Here is a 24,185-nt window from a genome sequence, read left to right on the forward strand (position 1 = left end):
GCGCCACCAAATGCCAAAATATGAGAGGAAGCCATACCAAACTATAAACAACTTTGCCCATTGAGAATTTAGATTAATGATTGGATGTATGGATATGAACTAACAAAGCACTCGCTGCCTGGTATGATCTTTTCTTTGCATTAAAATTGAGTATAAAAGTCCTGTAGCAATGCAATAATTGTATCTAAACATTTTGCATCAAAAACACTGGCTAAAATTTACTATAGGTGTATCATACATGTAATTACATGAACAAATTAATATTCATGTTTTTTCTCAAATAATATATGTACTGTGTTAATCAAAATGTCTTATCAAATATAAATTAATTGTAGAAAAGTTTCTAAAAAGTAGTACAGCAACATACTAGCCAATGTGTTCCTCAATTACAGCAAGTCTCAAGTATTGCAAACTTGCTAGCGAATCTCGCTGGCGCCGTCCTGTGGTCACTCCCACTCTGGGTGAATCTATATAACAGTAGGGGGTGGTCATACTTTAGTTGAATGGCGATTTCGATTTCAAATATGCCAGGGAAAGTGTTCTATTTTCTTTGTGTAATTAGTTGTTCGTATACAAAGGATTGTCCACGCAAAAAGGATGAATGAAGTCGAATTTTATTAGCGATTGGTTTAATGTTACCCCAACAAATCGCTTGGATGTGATAATTTATTTTCTCACTGATTTGTAGGCAACTGTTCTCAACTTTTTATTTAGTTTCAATCAGTGTTCAAGAAGGCTACACCCATATAGTGAATATCGGTGGATTAATCGCATTTATCATATCAGTTGTACGCCAGCTGACTGGCCATTCTCATGCTGACCAGGGAAACTACTTTCACATTATCACACCTCGCAAAGCAAATCATTCAGGGTAATCCAGACATGTACCACTGAGGCTACGTAAAAGCATTCTATGTTCCCTAACGCAATATAGACTCGCCCAGAGTGGACACGACCACGAGTCAGCGCCAGCAAGATTCAAAGGCCAACTGTTCAGTCAAAACCCAAGCAGTTAGCCAATTCGCTGCCCCAATACTTCTGAGACTTGCTGTAATACTACACGTATTAATCCTATTGTTTCTTAGAGTAATACAACATTAAAAGTTCCCAAAGTGCAGTAATGGAGATGTGCAAAATAAAATACTAGCCAGATTCAAAGAGGGGGGACAAACATTGGTCTACTACACTTAAATAATTGACAGATCTTGGAGAGCATATTATTAACATCTGTTTCACAGTAGTATGGTAGTATTATAGATTGCTATAAAATAAATGTTTTTTGTATACATATGCACCTTTCACAAATAACCAACAAGAATTTGTAACGATATTAAAAACACACAAAGGTATTTATTCAATTGTTTTATTATTAAAATACCAATTCCTTTCAACAAAAAAACCTGATAAATCTTTGTACAAAAAAAAATGAGCCAGTTCTGTTCATAATTGCCCCATTAGCTCATAATATTATTCATCCAAAGTAGAGTAATCTGCAAGAAGCCAAATCTACAATTTTCTATAAAATATTGTATCCATGCAAATTAATAATAGTATCCATGCAAATTAATAATGGTAGTAGTTTTTCCATATTTGGGAACAAAAATAAACCCATGCATTAATACTCATCTTAGGCAAGTATACAGAAAATAAGTTTCAATTTTAGCTAGAGTCAATTTATATATATTTACATTTCAACCTGGATATTTTACCCAGAATTCAACTGGATATGCTATAAAGCACATTGTCTTAATCACGTTCAGCCAAACAGGGTATATTTATGGTAGCGTTGGTTTGTCTGTAAAAAATTATGGTCAATTATTCTCTGAAATTGTGTGCGTTTTCGCTCAAGGAAGAATCCATTAAAAATTGTGGCACTGTATAGTTCCAGGGGTTTTTTGAAGGACTTGTTTATCATAGCGAGGCACATTTTCGGAATATGTGAAAATCATTTACACTACATACATTTTGTATTCACAAAATTTACACAAATTCAGATTCATAACTGTCTCAAGACCCAAATTAAATACATGAAAGATCTCATAGTGAAGATTCACCCCCCCCCCTCTCTAACAATTCAGTTTAACAAGCTTATACATGTCAACCAATCAAATGTGCTGTTGTATCTCAAAACTGTAAAAACACTTCGCTAAAATTAAACTTACAATTGCCAACAAAAGTCTTTTGAGCTGACAAACTGTAATTAACCCGACAGTGACCGGCATATTTATCAAATATCTCCAAAAGTCTTTGGGAGTACAAAATCTTTTATAAGTTCATCAAATCAAACAAATGTTGTTAGGACAAAAAACTTGGATGTGTTTCACTCTCACTTACAACTGTGACGGTTAAAATAACATGAATGACTGTAGTCAGAAAAAAAAAATGAAAACTGACAGACATTTATAATCTGATCATCTGTGTAATTCTAGTTTTCATCAGCAAGCAATGGTCCTAGATTGCGCAAATGCAGGAATTATAAAAATAAAAAAAAAAAAATCTCACTATTGTTGCATAAATATTCCACATACCAGAGACATAATTTTTTGCATTATGATTAAAATTGTAATCGCCATACCAACAAAATATACAAAATAGCCTTTTTTTCTAAAGTTCCTATATCTAGTTATTTACATCACCCGCTGTATCAAAAAGATTTGCAATAAATAATGAAGTGGAAATATCATGTAAAAGTCTACAACTGTAAAATAAGTTGACCAATTAAGGAAGAAGAGAAAAAAAAAACACCACTGAGTAACTGTACCTATAATAATCCAGACCTTTTCCAGATAACCGCTGAATCCTTTTGTAAAATTGAAACTATTAAAATTGAAAATAATTTTGTAGAATTTCAAACATTTAACAAATAGATACAACTATTGAAGACAGTTTCTATGGCAACTAAAAACAAAGTAGAAAATTTATAGGAGTGGAATTTTTCCACTCTAAATTATAATACGGAAAGAAAATTGAAAAGTTAAAAGATTGACTTAAGTAGCTGGCATCAAACTGAAGTAATATCATTCAGCCCTGTGCCATGTGTAAATGCACTCAAAAATAAAGAGATGAGAGTGTGTCTTCTTGAAAACAGAGCTGTGCCTGCATTTAGTTGTTAAGTTGAAATCTCCTTCATTAGAATCATTTCTATAGAAAAAGCAAAAAAATAAATTTTATGTAGATAACAGGTGCATTATGGGATATTTGTTCATCACATGCGATATACAGGCGTTATTATGCGAGCATACTATCTACTGACTCAATTTCGAATCTGAAATGTGAAGCAACTATAAATGCCTTTTTTTTCATTTTACATAGCATAAACACCATACTGTAGAATACTATATTTTCGTTTGGAATTAATTTTTGCTATTTTCACTGAATCATTCTTCCAGTGAATATACCATTGTTCCTATATTTTACATTCAACTAATCAAAAATCAGTGAAAATAAATTCCATACAAAACACCAAGAAATGTCTTTTCAGCAAAAAATTAATTACAGCTAAAATAAAGTATTTTATCATACATTGAACTCATTCAACAAAGATAGTTTGAGCCTAAATTTAGAAGCATGACTGTACATGTATGGTTTTATAGTATGTTAAATAGAAATATGACTACAATAAAATACTGTATAAAACCACTTTATTTTCACATAAGCCTTATTCTCACTAATTCAAAGAAAAGCAGTGAACAGTTCATTGGGGTTTTTGACAGTAGGAGTTACAGAAAATTCCGTAAAAATTTAACCTTTGACCTCAAAGTCAATTCAAATCAATATATAATTTTTTCCTGATTTTTTCAAAATGCTGCCCAAGTCATGTAGTCAATGAAAAAGGATGTCTACTAGGACCAAAATTAACAAAGAATTTGTAGTAAAGTACATATAAATGTGTAAAATTTAACATCAAAATGTTGGCGCTCAAAATGTGAAAATTTATAGTGGTGACATTTCACAGTAATATTACTGTAGTATTACTAGAACAAGTTATTTATGTACATGCATTGAATCTTCGGGGGCGGAGCTACGTCACAGATGTTCTACGTTGCTAAGACGCGCATCACTGTACCACGTATTTCTATGGGCGTTGTGCGCGCTGCTGTGGAACGCCGGTGGAGCCGGTGAAAACTCAAGAAAACTACACAAACTCAACTTTGAAGTAATCCTGAACAACCAAATTCATATATGTTACACACGTAGGGCTAATCTTGCTACACTGTTCAGGGGACTCACAACAACCATCGCAAAGTACCGTTTTCTGCGAGTTTTTGGTCTTTGTTTTCACCGCCGCGGGTTGCCAGGCAGTGAAAATGCCCGGATGTCCGGCCCCGAGGATAGAAGGAGCAGACACTCATGCACATGACACAATAAATAAATCACCATTTAGTGACAACAATGGGAATAACAACCAATGTATCATTGGTGATTGCACCCCACGACCAAATGGAATAGTCGGTTGAAGCAAAAGTGACCCATCATGTAATAACCAATGTCCTCATGAGTAAAATGGAATAGTCCAAGTAAGGCCAAAAAAAAAATAGGTTTTGCTTCTCTTCATTGTGTGTGTCTGTTTAAACTTGCACCTTATGCATTTTTTTTTTTTGATTTTGCATACTGGTAACGTGCACCACATATGATAGAATAGGGAAATATTTGTTTTCTGTTTAAGAGGATGTTCTGTTGATCCAAAACAACCTGCATGTATTCAAAAGCAGTAATAGACCATTTTCCGTTCACTGCGAGAATCACGCGTTATGCGTGAAATCGAACGTAAAATCAAGACAAACAAAGGTCATAGCGTCGTAGTCGCGTCAAACATCGCGTTGGATTCGACAAACGCGAAAGTATTTCGGGGACATTTCCATGCTTAATAATGTGCTGTCCACATTTGATGATAGGCAATTTCGATTAAGTAAGGGTATTCGGAAGCAATATTCCTCTGTCGAAGATCGGCCGGTCAATGTAAGCTATGAAATAAAGAAATTCTCGTTCAAAATCAAATCGTTCGATTTTTGCGGCAGACGTTCGACGCGCGTCTTTCATGCATCTCGCGAGATCTCGCAATTGTACGGAAAATCACCTATTGTAGTAAGCACCAAGAAAAAAATTTAAGCCGCATCACCACATCAATTTTTCCCAGGACACAAAGCAAAACCTTTTTTTTTTCAGCCTAAACTATACACCAGATTAAACAGTATAGGGTCAGGGTTTGCAGGCAATTCATTTGATGCGAAGTATTTTACATTTTAAATCATACATGCTGCATGTTCTCTGTTTGTGTATCTCTCTTAGGTCTGCACTCCGGAAAAAATTTCTTCTTCACGGCTGAGAGCTGGAAAAACAAGAAATCTTGAATCAGATCGTGAAACAAATTGATGTGCATATGTATAATATTATGTATGATGTAGTACGTGTATATATATAAAGCCGGCCACGTGATAACGATGCTGTATGTGTGAAGTTTAATTGTGATTGGTCCAGGCATGTCTAAGATACAAGTATGGATGCACACGGAAGCATGGATGCACAAAGGTCAAAACACAAGTCCCCGTTTTCTGATTGGGACTAAAAACAAGGCTACCTACCTGGATGAATCATAATATGTTGAACGTTTTGAAAACTGAACTCACCTGATTGGAACAAAAAGAACCGATTGTGAATAGAATTAGACATGCTAATGAAATATGAGTGAAAAACTTCAGCCAATCACGATATCTTCGCCTGAGAAACAAACACATAGAAATATAATTAACAATTGAAAGAAAACTAAATTTTCTTAATTGTCAATTTGACTTATAGTATTATCTTTGAATCAAGCTCTGTATAAAAAGTAATTCTTTTATAACTGATTTTTATAAGGTACAAGTCACATGACTAGAAAGATTATGACATTACTATGATGATTATCATGTGACCAAAAACATGACCACCCACCATTCGTTGAGTTCTTGTACATGTAGAAATCTATTCCTGTATTCCCTCGGAAGTTCAAACTGAGACGGTATGGGAAAGAGGGCTTCATAGAAATCTTGTAACACTGCTTTCACCACATGGGCCTCCTTGCTGCTATGGTCTATGTTGTCATTTAAACATATAAATTTCCTGTATGGTAAATGAAAACAATAATGTTAGACATTGACAAACTGAATAAAATAAGCTCTGGCAGCAATTTAGCAAACTTGTTAACTAATTCGCTGAAAACTTCTGATAAAGTAGATTTGACCAAAACAAACAACTTTGCATACTAGCATTTGATGGGGACAGAAAGAAGGGTAAAAGTTGTATGTCATCTGCTTGAGATGGTTGGCAAATTATGAATTGTCCTGAAACAAATAAACATGACTTTGACAATGAAACAATTAGACAAAATTGTCATGAATAATATTTCAATACATTGTCAGTTTCGCAAATGATACTCCACAAGTTTTCAGTATCATTCCTGCAGTAATCAATGTTTCCAGGACTGGAACGCATGGAATCTGCTTTATCATATGGACTCAGATTGGCTTGGAACATATGTACCAAATCTCAACTTAACCTTAATAGAACAAGCAAACCCGAAATTACCAATGAACAAATAAAATATTTGTTAACAGTAGAATGTGCTCATGTGTGGTTCTGATGAGTTCCTTCTGCTACTCTCAAATCTTGTGTCAATGTTTACTTACTTAGGGTTTCTACTGATGTCATCTATTAAACTGACCAATCACATGTGTACTTACTTAGGGTTTCTAATGACATCATCTATTAAACTGACCAATCACATGTGTACTCACTTCGGGTTTCTAATGACATCATCTATTAAACTGACCAATCACATGTGTACTTACTTAGGGTTTCTTCTGATGTCATCTATTAAACTGACCAATCACATGTGTACTCACTTAGGGTTTCTAATGACATCATCTATTAAACTGACCAATCACATGTGTACTTACTTAGGGTTTCTTCTGATGTCATCTAACTGACCAATCACATGTGTACTTACTTAGGGTTTCTAATGACATCATCTATTAAACTGACCAATCACATGTGTACTCACTTAGGGTTTCTAATGACATCATCTATTAAACTGACCAATCACATGTGTACTTACTTAGGGTTTCTAATGACATCATCTATTAAACTGACCAATCACATGTGTACTTACTTAGGGTTTCTTCTGATGTCATCTAACTGACCAATCACATGGGAGACATTAGTTCTAATCATCTTAAAGGCCACTTCATCATCTCCCAGTATCTCATGCCTGGTAAAAATATCAAAAATACAGGGAGAAATCATTTTTAATTAACTATATCATAAGCAGTTTGTAAACAATAACCTCTAAAACTGGTTATATAGCTGTACAATAATGCATGTACCAATGAAAATGGCACAGCTTTATAATAGCACGGCAGTGCCGTCAGCTCAGCTGGGCTTCACTATGTCATTATGAATTTGTTTCAATTTTCAGAGAAGACCTAAAGTTGCCAATAAATTAAAGATTGTCATGTTATGAAGCCACACGAAAGCTTTGATATTTAGCGCTGTTCCTACCAGTTTAAATCGTTCATACATGCTGACTATAATTTACTGTGCTATACACACTGACATACATAATTCAGAGACTGATTCTCTGAAACTGACTGAGCACACATACATATTTTTCTCCAATCCTGTGTGTTCGCATATCAAAATTCGTGCAGGGGAACATACATTCACAGTCTCTGATAGAGGAACTGTGATACATCATATTTTTATTTGAGAGACAAGAACTTCACTTACTTGTACTTGTGTTTTCCTTGCTGTGTTTTATTCATTAGACTAATCAATGGATCACAGTGCAGTGCAAGGTATTTTGTAACAAGAGGCTGCAAATAAATTACACAGTAACCAGTATATCTCATTAACAGACCTACCAATTTTAATTAAAGAGTACGATGATGTTTTTATATTGATTATATCAATTGATTTCTCCTTGGAAATTACATTCCTTTTTATGCTAAGATATTTGTATGCAACTAGTGTTATTTCTTTTTTTCATTCGTTTGACAGTCATAAAATCCATTTCAGCATAATTAAGCTTAAAGACGGCTTTTGGTACCAAAGTATAAATCAATTAAGTATACCAGTAAAAGTGTTGCCATGACAACAATACACTCATTGATTAATAATGAAAGTGATCTTTTCACACCTCTTTCTGTGAAATTTTACTTCACAAAATTAAAGCGATTTGTAGTATTAACCACTGACGATTCCTTTAAGATAAAAATCTACTACTAGTCGCTTACCATTTCTTTATCATAATACGTTTCAGTCGGTGGTTCAAGTACATATTCCTTTGGCAACTCTTTGGCACAGTCCTTCATGATCTGTTCCATTGCTGTCAACGTCTGTAGGTCTAGGGGTAAATCGTACACCCGAGTTGCCAAAGTGCGGATTTCTCTGTCAGACAATGATCTGTGAACAAAAAACATGGACAGTTAAATATTTTTCGGAAAAATTGTTGGTACAAAATAAAATGTCAATAATAAAGTTTGGATGATATGTCATGTTATGAAGATAGTTGTTTAAAAATACACTTATAAAATTTTTTGAACATTTTGTAAAATTTTGAAGGCACCCTTGAATGTTACAATTTAAAACAAGTCATTGAAAATGACACAGTCCCCGTTAAGTTCTCTTTGTGCTTGTCATATTAAAGCGGAGGGGTTGTCGCGAGCGTGTCCTTGAAACTTGAGTTCCAAGTGGAGTATACAACAGATTGTTTATTTACATCAAAACACGTGTTTCGTGTCATAGTAATATAGCCAAAATAAAAACAGCCGTTATTCAGCCATCTTTGATCTGATTATGAAACACACTGATATGTATGATGTATGTGCCAAATTTGAATGAAAACTGACAGAGCACGTCCAAGATACCGCATAAAAAAACAAAAACAAGATGTTTGCCAGTCGACCATCTTTGATCCATCATGGACATGTATCCTAACATGTATAATCTATGTACCAAGTTTGAATGACAACTGACAAAGCATGTCCAAAATGCAACATTTTCAAAAAACAAGATGGCTGCCAGTCGGCCATTTTGAATCAAATCGCTAAACCACTGCATGTGCATATGTCCCTCATAAGGTACTAGGCACATGCAAAGAATGAACAGAATCGGTCCACAGGATTCTGAAATATGACGTTGGATAGACTGACGCAGGGACAGACGGACACACATGGACGGACGGACGGATGGACAGACTCAGGAACTCATGGACGGTCGGGGACATGTATCCTAACATGTATGATCTATGTAGTAAATTTGAATGAAAACTGACAAAGCATGTCCAAAATACGACATTTTCAAAAAACAAGATGGCTGCCAGTCAGCCATCTTTGATCCACTTATGAAATAAATCATCATGGACATGTATCCTAACATGTATAATCTATGTACCAAGTTTGAATGAAAACTGACAAAGCATGTCCAAAATACACCATTTTCAAAAAACAAGATGGCTGCCAGTCGGCCATTTTGAATCGAATCGCTAAACCACTGCATGTGCATATGTCCCTCATAAGGTACTAGGCACATGCAAAGAATGAACAGAATCGGTCCACAGGATTCTGAAATATGACGTTGGGATAGACTGACGCAGGGACAGACGGACACACGAACGGACGGTCGGATGGAAAGACTCAGGAACTCATGGACGGTCGGGGACATGTATCCTAACATGTATGATCTATGTAGTAAATTTGAATGAAAACTGACAAAGCATGTCCAAAATACGACATTTTCAAAAAACAAGATGGCTGCCAGTCAGCCATCTTTGATCCACTTGTGAAATAAATCATCATGGACATGTATCCTAACATGTATAATCTATGTACCAAGTTTGAATGAAAACTGACAAAGCATGTCCAAAATACACCATTTTCAAAAAACAAGATGGCTGCCAGTCGGCCATTTTGAATCGAATCGCTAAACCACTGCATGTGCATATGTCCCACATAAGGTACTAGGCACATGCAAAGAATGAACGGAATCGGTCCACAGGATTCTGAAATATGACGTTGGATAGACTGACGCACGGACGGTCGGGGACATGTATCCTAACATGTATGATCTATGTACTAAATTTGAATGAAAACTGACAAAGCATGTCCAAAATACGACATTTTCAAAAAACAAGATGGCTGCCAGTCGGCCATCTTTGATCCAATTGTGAAATAAATCATCATGGACATGTATCCTAACATGTATAATCTATGTACCAAGTTTGAATGAAAACTGACAAAGCATGTCCAAAATACAACATTTTCAAAAAACAAGATGGCTGCCAGTCGGCCATTTTGAATCGAATCGCTAAACCACTGCATGTGCATATGTCCCACATAAGGTACTAGGCACATGCAAAGAATGAACGGAATCGGTCCAAGGGACTCTGAGATACGACTCCGGACGGACGCACGGACACACGGACGCACGGACGGACGGAGACCGAATTATAAGTCCTCGTTTTCGGACTTCGTACGAACGGGGACTAATAAACAAGTCTGACACAAAATTTAAACAGGTACACTAAAATCTATGCATTGGGTGTGTGAGTGTTATGCAGTTATGATTAGTAAATCAAAACACACAACCCGACATCTACCCACCCCATAGAGTTATGTTTGTCAAGTGCACCCCATCCTATTGGGTAACACACTGTAGCATGTTGGTCACCAGAGAACCTGGCACTTGTCTGTTTACTGTTCAATTAAATATTTTATGGAATTGTTGTATCAAAGATACCTTCTGAGAAATTTTGCAACTTAGCATTGCCAACAAAATATAAACATGAACAGTTGCACTGATTGGCTGCAAATTATACATATCATTATTGATGCTAAAAATAACTTTTTTTAGTCTTGAGATATTTAACAAAAGTGTTTGATGAGCTTATATTTATTTTTTCTTAAATTTTTACAATAATTTGGCAGAAACTGAACTGATAAACATGCTGAGTAAAAACCAAATTTGTGGGTTTTTTTTTTGCTTGATCAAACATTTCATTACAAAATACAAACATGCAATAACCGCTTCATTAAATGGTGTGATACAAAATATTGTATCTTCATCATTTTAGGGCAAAGCTTCTATATTTTCACTATGACAACTTACCCTGACCTATCGGTATCATATACATCAAATATTTCAGAAGGGCTCATCTCGATTGTTTGTCCCATCATGAAATACATGTAGGAGAAAGCGAACTGCATGTCATTCGAATGTCGGATTTTGTGCGAGGAGGTTGCATCAAACTCTTCTGGGAAGCTACAAATAAGAAAAAAAAAAAAGAGTACAGGCATACAGTGAGTGACACTGAGATTGAGGTCAAATGAGGTCAACTTTTGGCACATTCCATAAAATAAACTCTATTTACTAAGAATTTATGACTATTCGGTCCGAAATCTAAGAAAAATACATTTCCTGTTGTGCAATAAGTAAACAAAACTGAAACCAGTCAATCATTTTGAATCAGAAATTGATCTGATCTGAACAGCCTGATGTACAACTTAAGCATAAAGAAGAAACGCTTGATTTTGAATCCGGTCCAAAAAACGAAATGACATGCACCAAGGTACCATTATGTTCAATGTATGCAACAAGTTTGAACAACATTGAAATACACACAACTGAGATCTGGTTCATGAATCAGAGAACAAAACATGTGTATATTTATTGTATTACGCATGTGTAAAGTTTGAAAGTGATCTGTCAAGACACATCAGAGATATGGCTCTAGAACCACATTAATTAAAACAAAAATAGAAAATAGACATGATCGAGTTGAAAATTTTGAATCACGTCTGCAAAACGAGGTGATATGCATAAATTTTTGTACATGTACCAAGTTTCTACAAAATCCATTCATACACGATTTGTTGATGAATGTTTAGCACTAAAATGGCCGTCATTCGGCCATCTTGAATCAGATCACAAAATAAATTGAGATGTATAAATAGTGGTGAATCCGCAGATGGGGCATTTTTTTTGAGGGACTGGCCATATATTGACTTGACCGTTTCAACATGATCTCTTACCTCAGTTCACATTCCTTCATAATATATTTATCAATCATATGAGGCATATGAGCTGGCACTTTACGCGCATCAAACCCAAATTTCTTGTTATAAAGTTTATTCACATGCCTCAGTGAATCACCAAACGTGTCTAGCAAACGACGGCTTTGTCTTGGTTCCACATCATATGACGAGGCATCAACTTGTTGTTTCTTTTTAATCTGCAAAAAAAGTTTTTATTCATATACAGTTACATCTATATACTATTTTTGGTCATGTGACAATACTCTTATTTCCATAAACCCATTGACTTTATCCTAATTGTAAACTGGTCATGCTTGTATTCATATGCAGAGTCACAAGTAACATTACATAAGTTTTAAACTAGCATTGTATCAGATCTCGTAACTTGAAAGCATGTAGCGTAGACAAGGCGGTGTTGTGCACAAATGATTTCTAATTCTTTCAATCTATTGTTTTTGTGTCCAAAACATTCATTCAATTGGGAGTTACACACTCAAGCTATTTACTTGGCTCTAACCAAAACTATGGGTTTATATCTCAAAAAAGATTTATTTGGAGTTTTGATGATATTCCCTAGGATGATAAGCAACGCAATGGCTCACTGAGCGAGCAAGCTACATTGTTTTGCATATACCAGTATTTTGAACAATGAAAATTTGTACACCACACATTTTTCTAAACGTTTCTTTTCAAGTGGTTGGAAGTTTCAAGTAGTTTTTGCAAAATCTGAAAAAAACTATTAAGTTTTTCATGGGTGATGTACCGGGTAATCCAAAAAAGTGGCATCATAAACAAACGATTAAAATTCTGTTTTCTGTGAAAAGTAAAAATGGGGCACCTTAATCCAACGTCATATTCAAAATCAGCACCTTAAACAACCCTAACAATGAAAATGTTCATTTAGATTATGATTATTTATAATAAATTATTTAAAATATTATGATTAATACACAAGGTCAATATTGAGTTTTGGTGGCAATATATGAAAGAAGATCAATAAACAACAATACAGACAAATGGACAGATGTCAAACACTGCATGATCCCTGGATACCAACAGACACTGAATACATACCTTCACAACATCTTTAAACACATCTTTCTTCTCCCATGGTAAGAAACTCGTCATTTTGAAAAAATTATCGTTAGAATTCATAATTTTCTCCATTTCTTCTGCATCAACATTTGCAAGCGTTCTACTCTTCCAGGAATTTACTTGCAACGCTTCTTTATTTTCATCTTCCACACCCCTTCTCATTTCTACAGCGTCATTAAAACCGTTCAGATGCCTTGCGTTTCCCTTGAATGCATTTTCGTCATCATAATCAACATTCATATCCAACCGTCTCAAATTGGGACCAACATTTTGAGCATTTTGGTTATCATCGTCATTATCATGGTGATCTTCAATATTTTCCTCTTGTTGTTCATGTGACAAACCCTGAAGTTTCTGGTGATCCTCATTTGCTTCAGGTATTTTCTCCCCTATCACCTGATCCCGGACACCTTCATCAACATCTTTGACTTGTTTCTCCAACTCATCGCCTTTTCCTAAACCATCTAACAGCTTCATCTTCTGTTCCTCCAGACTTATTTCCTTACCCGCGAAACCTTCTTCTTTTTCCACTTCACCATTCTTAGCATCTTCTTCTCCTCTGACTTCTGGTTTCCATGGCAACTCTCCCGTCTTGAGATAGTTGGCAACAATTTTTCTTCGCTTTCTCTGATAACCTTTTTCTGTCAAGTCTCCTGCCATAATCAAATAAATATTGTAAAAGAATAAAAACATAAAATGTCATGATGGGTTCCAATGTTCAATTTATTAGTACAAATGATTAACCTTTTCACCACCAGTTCCCTCTTTTCATCACTAATTCACAAAATAGTCCTGTTTATAGTCTGCACTTTCCTTCAGAAGATTGGGACAAAAACAGCAAAATTTGTTGAGTCAAAAAGTGCAGACAAATTTGAGCGAGAGAAAGTCTGGTGGTGAAACGGTTAAGCGTAGCACAGCAGTATTTTGTGGTGTAAAGAAAGCTTGAATTCACCACTGCCCCTTGTACAGACTGGTGCCAGGATGATGGTCCCTGCAAACATTTGGCTAGACCTGTTACGCTTATGATTGCTTCTGAGATAAATTTTCATGTATGTTGGTCGACTAAAGGGAGGTATTTAATCAAAATAAATATGGGCATTTTTGCACAGGTGGAATATTAACATCCTAACATCAGGCGGAAGATCTTCTGTGCTTCAAGAGAAGTACAACTCAAAACAAAATTCAAATATCGAGGTACTTTGCAACGTATGTGGCATCAAACAAATCTATGTTGAAAATGTAAATATTGGCAGCCATGAATGACTCTACTCTGACAGTACAAGCGGTATACCGTAGAAACACATTTTAACAGTCAAAAGGTTTTGGACACTAACCTTCTTCTACTTGCTCATAAAGTTCTTCTAAAACTAGAGACACTTCCCCAGGAAGTGACTTCAGTGTTTCTTCCAAGTCCCCAATTTCTACACCCAGCTCTTCAGATTTCATTCCAATTTTAGGCGCCCTGTCAATGAAATAAAACAATGAGGTATTTATTAAACTTTATTCTGTTTTAAAATGAAAAAAAAAAAATAAGATGTCATTCATAAAATATGAAATGTCAGTATTTGTCTCATATCACAAAAAATTCTCATGACAATACAATCAGTATTGTGGTTTCAGTTTTCCTGAGAAAAAAACACTATTAATAAGTCAATGGCAGTGCACTGCGTATCGTGAATTGGGTACTCATTTTTTTGCTATTTTCTTTGAGATGTGAAATCCATGTAATAAAATTAAAACTGTAAAATCTGTGAATTTCACATAATAAGAATTTATTTTCGCCATTTTTGCTGACGAGGTCAATCAGTCACAATACCCTTTTATCCTATATTTTGCATTCAACTTATCAAAAATCTGCGATAATAAAATTTTAAAAAAAATTCTTTTGAGCAAAAATTATTTCCAGCTAAAATAAAGTATTTCACAGGATACTATACTCTCCTCACCTCTTCTCTGGAGGTATCTCCTCGAATATTATCACATTCTCATCTTCTCTTGACGTCTTTCGTGTTGTGCTATCTACTTCATTTGAGCTAGTTCGTGATTTTGCCAGCTGTAGTTTAAACTTCTTTTTCTCCTCTGCTGTCACAAACGATCCACTTGGCGGATTAGTGTTTACAGTCACATTAAATGTAATCTTAATGAAGAAAACATAGCAAAACCAATGAAACCTTGATCATTACTTCTTTTTTTATTTCAAAATTTGTTGTTCCAGTAAGGTACTAAAATTTCATTTCTCAAATGCTATTCATACTCAACAAATTATCTTTAAATAAATTCAGAGACTTCTTGAAAGTTTTATTAAATTCCTCTTCACCAGCCTCATGACTGTTAGGTCTTACCTTGGTGTCTTCCTTGTTCGAGTCTATGCCATGTACATAGAATGTGAGCTCAGTTGAATTAAAATCAGGATAAAGTAATAAACTGATAAATTTGAATTTATTTGTGACTGTCGCAGCACGGACAACAGCATTATTGTCATATTTAGCATCTGTGATGGAACCACCGCCAAAAACTGGGGTAACGTTGAAATAGACGACCTGCAGACCTAGACAACAAAAGAAATAACAATTTCTGAAAAGTGAAATCACAATAAACATGATAATTCAAAAGATTGTATTTGCCACGAAGATCTTATTCTTGTCATGCATATAGGTTTCGCTCGCATTGGATTATGGGAAAATTATGCAAATTATTTTCATATATGGCCAGACTGTTATAAATAAGACAATACTCTTCATACCTTTGGGTAACGTTGTATGTGACGTGTGTCTGTCAATATCCACTGAGAATAACTGACGCACGCCCGAAACACCGCAATCACCAGAGTCAAAACCGCAGTCTGCAACATTACAAGACTGTAACGAAAGTGTGAAAAATTATTAATGTGAACTGAAATGACAGTAAATTTTGCATAAAAAAAATAATACCTCGGTACATGAAATTATAAATAACTGCATTATTTAAATCTGTATTGATTTCTACATTTTATTAGCCTTTGAAATGTAAAATCATTTATGTCATACAAAAAAAATTATGGTATTTATAAAATGATGTCATCACACTCCATCGGTTTTGTGGTACCTGATGGCTACTGCAGTAAATATGCTTACATTGTTGAATTCATTTGCTTAAAAATGCTCCAATCAGTGTGCCTCTCTCTCATTACAGGGAACCAATCAATTTACTTGTTGAAATTGACAATCTGTAATCTGTACTGGTCTTCATTGTTTTCACGACAGGCACTCATATTCAAATCATAGTTCCAAAATACAAGTCTTGTTGATTATTTTGCCAGTGTATGTTTTGAAGCGTATCAGAAGTAAATTTCAAATTGAATTTTGAAGTGAATCATTGCACTGTGATTGGTTAGTGATGGGAAAATTTGAATTTGCAAATACAGATTATTTTACTACTGAAAAACTAGCATAGTCCATGAATGGCTACAACTGTTGCAGCTTTGAATTTGGTTTGACACCAAATTTACTTGAATTAAATTGATATTAATTAGACTGTTAATTAATTTTATAACCCGATTACATTTAAATTGCAACAATTTTGAGGATATTTCACGAAGTCATGCAACATAAGTACCTGATCACAGTATCTATCAGCGACCCAACCATTAGCACAACCGGAAGCACAGTACACTGAAAAATAAATATATAATTGGCATATATTTACAAAAGGGCATTTCTCACGGACATGGTGAACCACGGAAAATAAGGGATAATGGGTAGTGGAGGCATTGCGATGACATACTTTAGAACAAAGAATAGGTAGTTGCCGCACATGAAATTGCAGCATATTACGCCCTCTATGGTGAAAGTTATTTTAACTTTGTTTTTAGTAAAATTGCCTAATATCTCAAACAAAGAAAAGTTATTGATTGTTTGTTTGTTTGTTTCAACACAAGTAGATGATGTCAAAGATATGATATGGGACAACATGATATTATTTATAATATACAATTATTGGGTATTTTTGACCTTCTCTCTAAAAATGGCTATGGCTATGAATATTTATAGATTTTGCTTCTATTGATCTCGAGTCACAGATTCCTGAGAGTATGACTTACTTTTTGATGGGCCGCCGCCCGTATCAAATCCCCAACCTAGGTCTCCATACTGACCACCAGGCTCCACACCTAATAAAACAAAATGCAACCAATTTTGAGAATCATACAACAATATATAATAACTAGAATATTTTTGACATCACCATGTTGTTATCTTATTTTGTCAGCATTCTCATTGATTTATCGATAGTTACCAGAATACGCAAAGATTTTATTTGAATAAAAGACGCAAAAACAGTTTCATCGGACAATAACAAATACAGCAGATACATGAAAACACTCACCGTCGCAATCCCCGCCATCCCATTCACACTCGGATATATTACACGATTTGTCACAGTAGCCATCTTTAATCCAAGACGATGGACAGCCGTCATTACAGTTTGGTACTGGCCACGTCAGGTACACCTAATAAATGAAGACACAGTAAATGTAACACTTTCACAGAGACATACTTTTTAATATTTTCCTTAATCTGGCAATTTGGAATAAAAAAAAAAATTATTATGTGGCAAGAATTTCCCAGATTATGCAAATGTGAGTCTATGAAAAAACTGATTGGTTACGTCTTAGCCTTTTTTTGCTACTGACTTTGCTATTCACAAAGCGTGTATTACATTCTTTTCGAGTTTCTGAATATAAAAACACAATTTTTTCTCATTCATGTTCATGCAACTATTCCAAACATTCAACTGTGCTCTGTGAAGTGAAATATTCATCACACATCACTATCAAGGTATTTTGGATCGAAATAAACAGATATTACCATGGACAGAAAAATTGAGATTGCTCCAGATGTTGTAAGATTATAACAAATAATTATCTACTTATAAACTCATAGTTGCTGCTGATATAGAAAGTAAAGTAAGCAAATATCACCGAATAAACAGCAAGGTAAATACTACGTCAAATCAAAGTAAACACGTACTGCATGCGCGACTCAAAGCAGTGCTCGCGTACGGCATTTAATCGCCTAGCTTCACGTCACTAAACTTAGTTATTTAAACAAATTGTTGAGTATGTGCAGACTTTTGTTTACAGTCTAAAATGTATTTACATTTTTTTACATGAAAGTATGTACAGAGCAATTCTGACAATTCAATAGGATTAGTGTAAATTTGATCACATAAGTGGATCTACAACTAGATCCAGGTTTTTTTAATATACTTTACATTTCCATTTGGCATGTACCCTCAAATAGGATGATTATTTTCAAGTTCAAGGTGATGGTCTACTTTACCTTTTGTCCATTAGAATGCGTGTAGAAATCATCAGGCCACACTTCTTTGCCAAACATTACATCATCATTGAGGTAAATGAACTTCTGAGAGAGACCGGGAATTTGATGTAAATGACTTTCGATCGCTGGTGATCCAAAAGTTGGTAAATGACTTTTGTTGGAAAAGATTTCCTGCAACAATCAAAAAATTAAACTCAAGAATTATTCTTGTATTTATTATGAACTTTTTTTCACACACACCAACTCTGATCGTCGTTCCCTTCACAGGGATTGAAATAGAATTTTTTCCCTGCAATGCACAGTGCGCATTTTGAATTTGAAATTTACCTGCACTAACTTTTAAATGCACCACTTTTAAAGTTTTAATAAAATTTACGGGTTCTCGATTGATGCGATCACGAAAGAATAGGGTTTTGTTTTAGTTGTCTTACAATGTTGGTTGAACTTAATTCCGGTTAATGAATATGAGAAAATGTTGTGTTAATTTCTACATGCACAGCGTGCACATTATGTTTTGAGTTTACTTGCACTAGTTAATAATCTATGTGCATAGTGCAGTGTGCACCAGGGTATTTCAAACCCTGCTTCAGCTAATGACATTTTTTTAGCAAACCTTGTGTGAGAATTCTACGGGTATCTAATTGTGAAAAAATATTTATTATTGTCATTGAATTTAGTCCTTGATGTAAAAGTTGTGGAAGACCGACTAGTTTGGAATAAACACAAAGTGATAAATCATGCAGATGTTGAATGCTGCCCTCTGGTGGCTATATAATTTATTCCTTTATTTTTAACAAATAATAAAGTAATATTTTGTTTGGCAGTATTTCATCTAAGAACTATAATGATAACATTTTCTCATAGAGTAGGAATTGAACAATCTACGAAATACAATTTCAATTATTTTTTTAGCAAAATACAAGTTGGTTTTTAGGATGAAATCACATTTCCTGACACCAAATTTGTGAAATAACTGTAACATGTTTTTTCAACTTACTTCATGTGTAACGATGGTTAACTTTGGATTATCTAAATTTAACCATGAGGGTATCTGGCCGTTAGTCACTATAAAAACGTGCCTGACCCACGGAGCATACCTCTCTATCGACCGAATAGAGTATCGTAATTCCTAAAAAAAAAAAAAAAAATAGAAGAAATCATCACAGCTGTATGGCATGATTGAAGAGCATTTAAACTTGAAAGTCAATGATCATTGTGACAGTGTGCTTTCAAACACATCAGCTGCAATAATGGAGTATTTCTGAATGTACATTAAATATCTTTACATAACGGTATCTTCCAAGCAAGGGAATTAACCTCTAGTGTGGCGGAAGTATTTGTACGAGATACTAATAGTTGGCTGTCACTAATATTAGACGCACCCCCCCCCCCCAAATGTTAATGAGTGTCACACTGCGTTATTTAAAAACCCACTAATTGGGTAAATATTAATATTTATACCATTCTTGTGACCCATTGTAAATCTACACGCGCATTTGTCTATATGCCAATTGTAAACAAGCTACACATGCATTGCGTAAACTGCTATGATTGTATTTGTATGCGGCCTTCATGAAATTTCACTTAGTCTGACCTACTACTAAACTCATAGTGTCTGTGGTGTTTCTAATACTTAACAATGAATATTGAAATATCCCATAGATTACACATGAAGACTATATTAAGCAGTCCAAACAGTTCATTCAGCGTCATCATTGCTACTCAAAATAATAAACCCCTGGCATAATAATGATAAAAATACAGAAAAGTTCAATTCTGGAATGAAAAATACGAAAATTGAGCAAAAGTTGTGACTTGAGCAAGAATGACGATAGTATGGATGCTGAGATTCATGGGAAAATAAAGTGAACATTATTTAATAGTTTGATATTCTTACCTCATTATCTTCAAATCTATTGGCTGACATATCTTGAGTATCATGATCAGACTACAAATAAAGATAATACAGAGATACGTTAGAGTGAAACGAAATGTACATACTTTACATACGCTTTCCAGACAAGACAGGAATACAGTGTGGGAGATACGTATATACTTATTTTATGACTACACGATTACAGCCAAGTCTGCTTGCAACCCGGCCGAGTAGAGTTTGTAAATTAACATAAATTCTCTATTATTTTTTGTAAAAATTACGAGATATGGGACTTTTTCACATGGCAGTGGTACATACACGTATCATTAACAGTTGTGATTTTTATCATGAAATATCACCGATGATATTCGTATTTAATATAATCTCTCAGTATTATAAACAAGTGAAACAAACAAACAAACGAATGAGTGGCTCCCAGTATATAGCGACCATATTTTGTTGGAGTCGCAGGCGAGGAGAGATACAGCTATACGAGTAGTCACAAAGATGACATCACAAGTGTGAGGAATACTGGGGGATTATATATTTATCATAATTGTAGATACAGTCCCAAATACAAGTTTCTAGTACATGTAGAAATTGCTCAATTTTTTTCCAATAAATGATGGGACTACTACACTAACATTCGGTAAAAATGTATGAGGACCAAACGTGAATGGACACGTGTCTGTCTCAATTTTCTAGCTTAGTAAGCTCAGGATTTTTCATATTTGACAGAAATTTGTTAACATTTAACATAATTCATGCCTCGACCCCTGAGTGTTAATGTAATGGTTACTATTTGCAATAACACACCACCATGTAGTTTTACAAAGTACCGGTACATGTTTTTACTAACATTTTATTTTCTTGAGATTGGACCATGCCAGATTAAATTCTCTCACAAGATATCCTGAAGATATTTGTAATTGGCTGTTTATGCATAAAAAAGTAATTTTTATTACCAGTATATATTTAGTCAGCTTTAATATGTATTTTTTCCATCAACATTGAGCACAAATTGAGTTCGGCAAAGTTCTCTGTAGGTCAGCGGGAATATCAAGGGAGTCCAATTTCCATTCCAAAGGTATAGCATCCCAAATACACATTAATTTAAACAACTGTAATTTTGACAGAGTGCTATATTTCCCAGAAAGATGTTTTATCAAATGACTTATGTTCTAACAAATCTGCAATATAGCGAATACACATGCGTTGTATGTCCGGAAAGTACACAGACATTCCATCTAATTTGATATTTTTGTTAATCCAAATTATACACCGTGCTGCAGGGTCCTGATCTTTAGCATTATTTAATCTAATCCAAGCATTAAGAGTTTCCTGATAAAACTTGAAATTGATTGGCAAGACATCTGGGTGAAAATTACAATTAAATAAAAAATCTCCCTCAAATGGTTTTCCATGGATGTTGAATTGAGCTCCAACATTTTTACAGTAGAGGCAAACCCAACGGTGTAAATTCTGGTACAGAATATATAAAATGCACATCACCATAGTGCAATGACATACCTACATGTAGGTGATAACATGTTTATGTGTATAATGGAAATGTTATCATTTGATGCATGTTCCAACTGGACACAGAAAAAAAACAAATCAAATGCTAAATGCCGTTGTTATCACAGTATGATAATACCAGACTGAAAAACAACAAATGGTGTATTTACACTAACTCGTAACTATGACAACAGAAAGATTTATTTTGAAGATATAGTGCTCAAAAGGGTATTAATTCTGGTGATGATCAAAAACCATTAGTGGCTGCAACTAGGTACAAATGCATGTCTACAAATAGAATTTTTGATGCTAGGTTTAATTAGCAAAAATAGCATATATCTGTGATTTTTTGGCAATTTGATAAAATGTGATGTGATAAAATACTATAATAATATCATTTGTTTGTAAAGCTGTGGCACCATAATTTGTACTATCCACTCACTATAGGTTCAAATAATACAATCCATGCATCAATAATATCAACATCTCTACTGACAAGTGATATCAAGTGAAATTTTAGCTGGAATTAATTTTTGCTGAAAAAACTTTTTGGCTGTTTTGTATGAAATTTATTTTCACTGCTATTAGTTGAATGTAAAATATAGAAAATTGGTATAAAGGTATTTGCTGGATTTTATTTCCACTGAATCAACCCTTCATTGAAAATAAAGTAAAAGACGTAGTGGACAGTGTAAGTATACTTACCGGATGCATGAGCCAGACTAGGTTACCAGTAGTCACTTTAATTTCACTGTCTTCTCCGTAATAAAGCTCAGACTAGAAAAGACAATCACAAGTATCTATAAATCTAGAAATATACCGTACTTATCCGGGTAAGAGCCCATGCCTGGACAAACGCCCACCCCCCACTTTTGGCACAATAAAGAAGTTGAGGTCATATCCGGGCACATGCCCAGGGGGTCTTTTTCTACACAAAAAAAAAAAAAACTATTTTCTATTCGTTGACTGTGGTTCTATTAACAGTTGACTTTTTTGAAGTCTGTCGTGATACTTATAAAAATTGTTAATTGCGTAAAACAAGGGATGAACGCAAAATAGCTGTGACAGCTTAGCAGAAACGGTAGTTCTCTTTTTGAAATATGTCGTGGCCCTTATGTCGTGGTTTGTGTTTCCTTAGAAACGATTCAGGCAAATCGTATAAGGAGAGCCGCTAAGCAAGTATCGCACTCGTTCGACTTTAACGCAGTCAACAATGAAAACAATGTTGCAATATTGTAGCAACCCATACCTGGGAGAGTGGTTGAAATCACGTTATTTTGGCTTAAAAAAATATTTTGTACAAATTGTAGCAACGGGAATCTTTCATCACCGTCATGAAAACTATTCTTCTGTCGTTGGATAAAAAAAAACTTCCTATTTCAAGTTCACCGCGATATCCATATAGTGAGACATTCCAACCGCCGAAACTTGCTGAATGATAACGTTCACCATTATTAATAAGTGTCGAGTCTGATAAAAAAGCAATGTCACGATTTGACCTTTATGATGAAATACTAGTAGTGATGTCATTCTTAGCCAATCAGTAAAGCAGATGCATAAAGGTCAAAGATGATTGCAAGACTGTAAACAAAATCATCGTGTGCCATCGCAGCAGAGCAATCCCATTTTTCTTGTCTCTTTATTATGATTAGACATGAATGAAAAGTGCCAAGCTGACAGACTGCAAAATCCGTGGATTAAAAGTCCAAATTGTGGAACGATATCGACGAACTTCGGGAATAAGATTTTGTTCGACGGCTAAAGTGACGCCGACTTGGACTTTGAAGGTTTTGAGTTTGACGAAGATGGCAATGAACGTACAAATAAAGATCTGAGAAGTTTTTTCAAACAGCTATGAATTTTTATAATTTTTACTGTGTAAATTTGTAAATTATTATTGATCTTGTATGACAGTTAATTCGTAATTTGTCGAGACCAGAAATCATTTTACGCAGTTTAACCCCTGACATTTTAATTCATTTTGAGTTCACGCATATTGGGAGTGTTTGTCGGCGGGAAAATCCTAATTCAAATGATTTCTCACTGTCGATTTTTATTATTTCTGGTTTATTTGTCACATTATAAGCAATACATTATTTTTGTTCGACTTCTAGTGTTGCATATTGTTCATTTATTTCCGTTGCATGTTTTAATTTGCCGTTCTATCCCCTGCCGCAGTTCGAACTGCGTGTTGTCAATTTTCGCAAATTTTCGTTTTTTTTGCCGGGGATATCCTGGCAAACGCCCACCCCTTCTTTTTGGCAATTTTCCATGTTCAAGACCCTGGGCTTATACCCGGATAAATACGGT

General features: G+C 34.7%; 1 protein-coding gene across 2 annotated transcripts in view; it reads right to left on the bottom strand.

The window, feature by feature from the left end:
* Positions 1-1,318: 1,318 nt before the first annotated feature.
* The window catches only part of LOC102800521 (N-acetylglucosamine-1-phosphotransferase subunits alpha/beta-like), a 43,586-nt gene continuing 20,719 nt past the window's right edge, over positions 1,319-24,185 (bottom strand). The window contains exons 8-28 of one of the 2 annotated variants that reach the window (XM_085499781.1): positions 22,581-22,652; positions 20,379-20,429; positions 19,479-19,610; positions 18,482-18,652; positions 17,526-17,649; positions 17,242-17,310; positions 16,758-16,813; positions 15,907-16,021; positions 15,506-15,711; positions 15,110-15,300; positions 14,498-14,625; positions 13,143-13,816; positions 12,066-12,265; positions 11,143-11,295; positions 8,271-8,439; positions 7,765-7,850; positions 7,148-7,246; positions 5,932-6,099; positions 5,628-5,718; positions 5,255-5,329; positions 1,319-3,141 (exon numbers count right to left, since the gene is read on the bottom strand). In XM_085499781.1, the coding sequence (XP_085355907.1) occupies positions 3,136-3,141; positions 5,255-5,329; positions 5,628-5,718; positions 5,932-6,099; positions 7,148-7,246; positions 7,765-7,850; positions 8,271-8,439; positions 11,143-11,295; positions 12,066-12,265; positions 13,143-13,816; positions 14,498-14,625; positions 15,110-15,300; positions 15,506-15,711; positions 15,907-16,021; positions 16,758-16,813; positions 17,242-17,310; positions 17,526-17,649; positions 18,482-18,652; positions 19,479-19,610; positions 20,379-20,429; positions 22,581-22,652 (3,036 nt within the window). In that variant the 3' untranslated portion in view covers positions 1,319-3,135. Of the gene's footprint in view, positions 3,142-5,240; positions 5,330-5,627; positions 5,719-5,931; positions 6,100-7,147; positions 7,247-7,764; positions 7,851-8,270; positions 8,440-11,142; positions 11,296-12,065; positions 12,266-13,142; positions 13,817-14,497; positions 14,626-15,109; positions 15,301-15,505; positions 15,712-15,906; positions 16,022-16,757; positions 16,814-17,241; positions 17,311-17,525; positions 17,650-18,481; positions 18,653-19,478; positions 19,611-20,378; positions 20,430-22,580; positions 22,653-24,185 lie in introns of both variants that reach the window. The other variant, XM_085499780.1, reaches the window with a different exon arrangement.

The sequence above is a fragment of the Saccoglossus kowalevskii genome, chromosome 1 (genome assembly GCF_978046115.1).
Source record: "Saccoglossus kowalevskii chromosome 1, keSacKowa6.1, whole genome shotgun sequence".
In the NCBI taxonomy this organism is placed as follows: domain Eukaryota; kingdom Metazoa; phylum Hemichordata; class Enteropneusta; family Harrimaniidae; genus Saccoglossus; species Saccoglossus kowalevskii.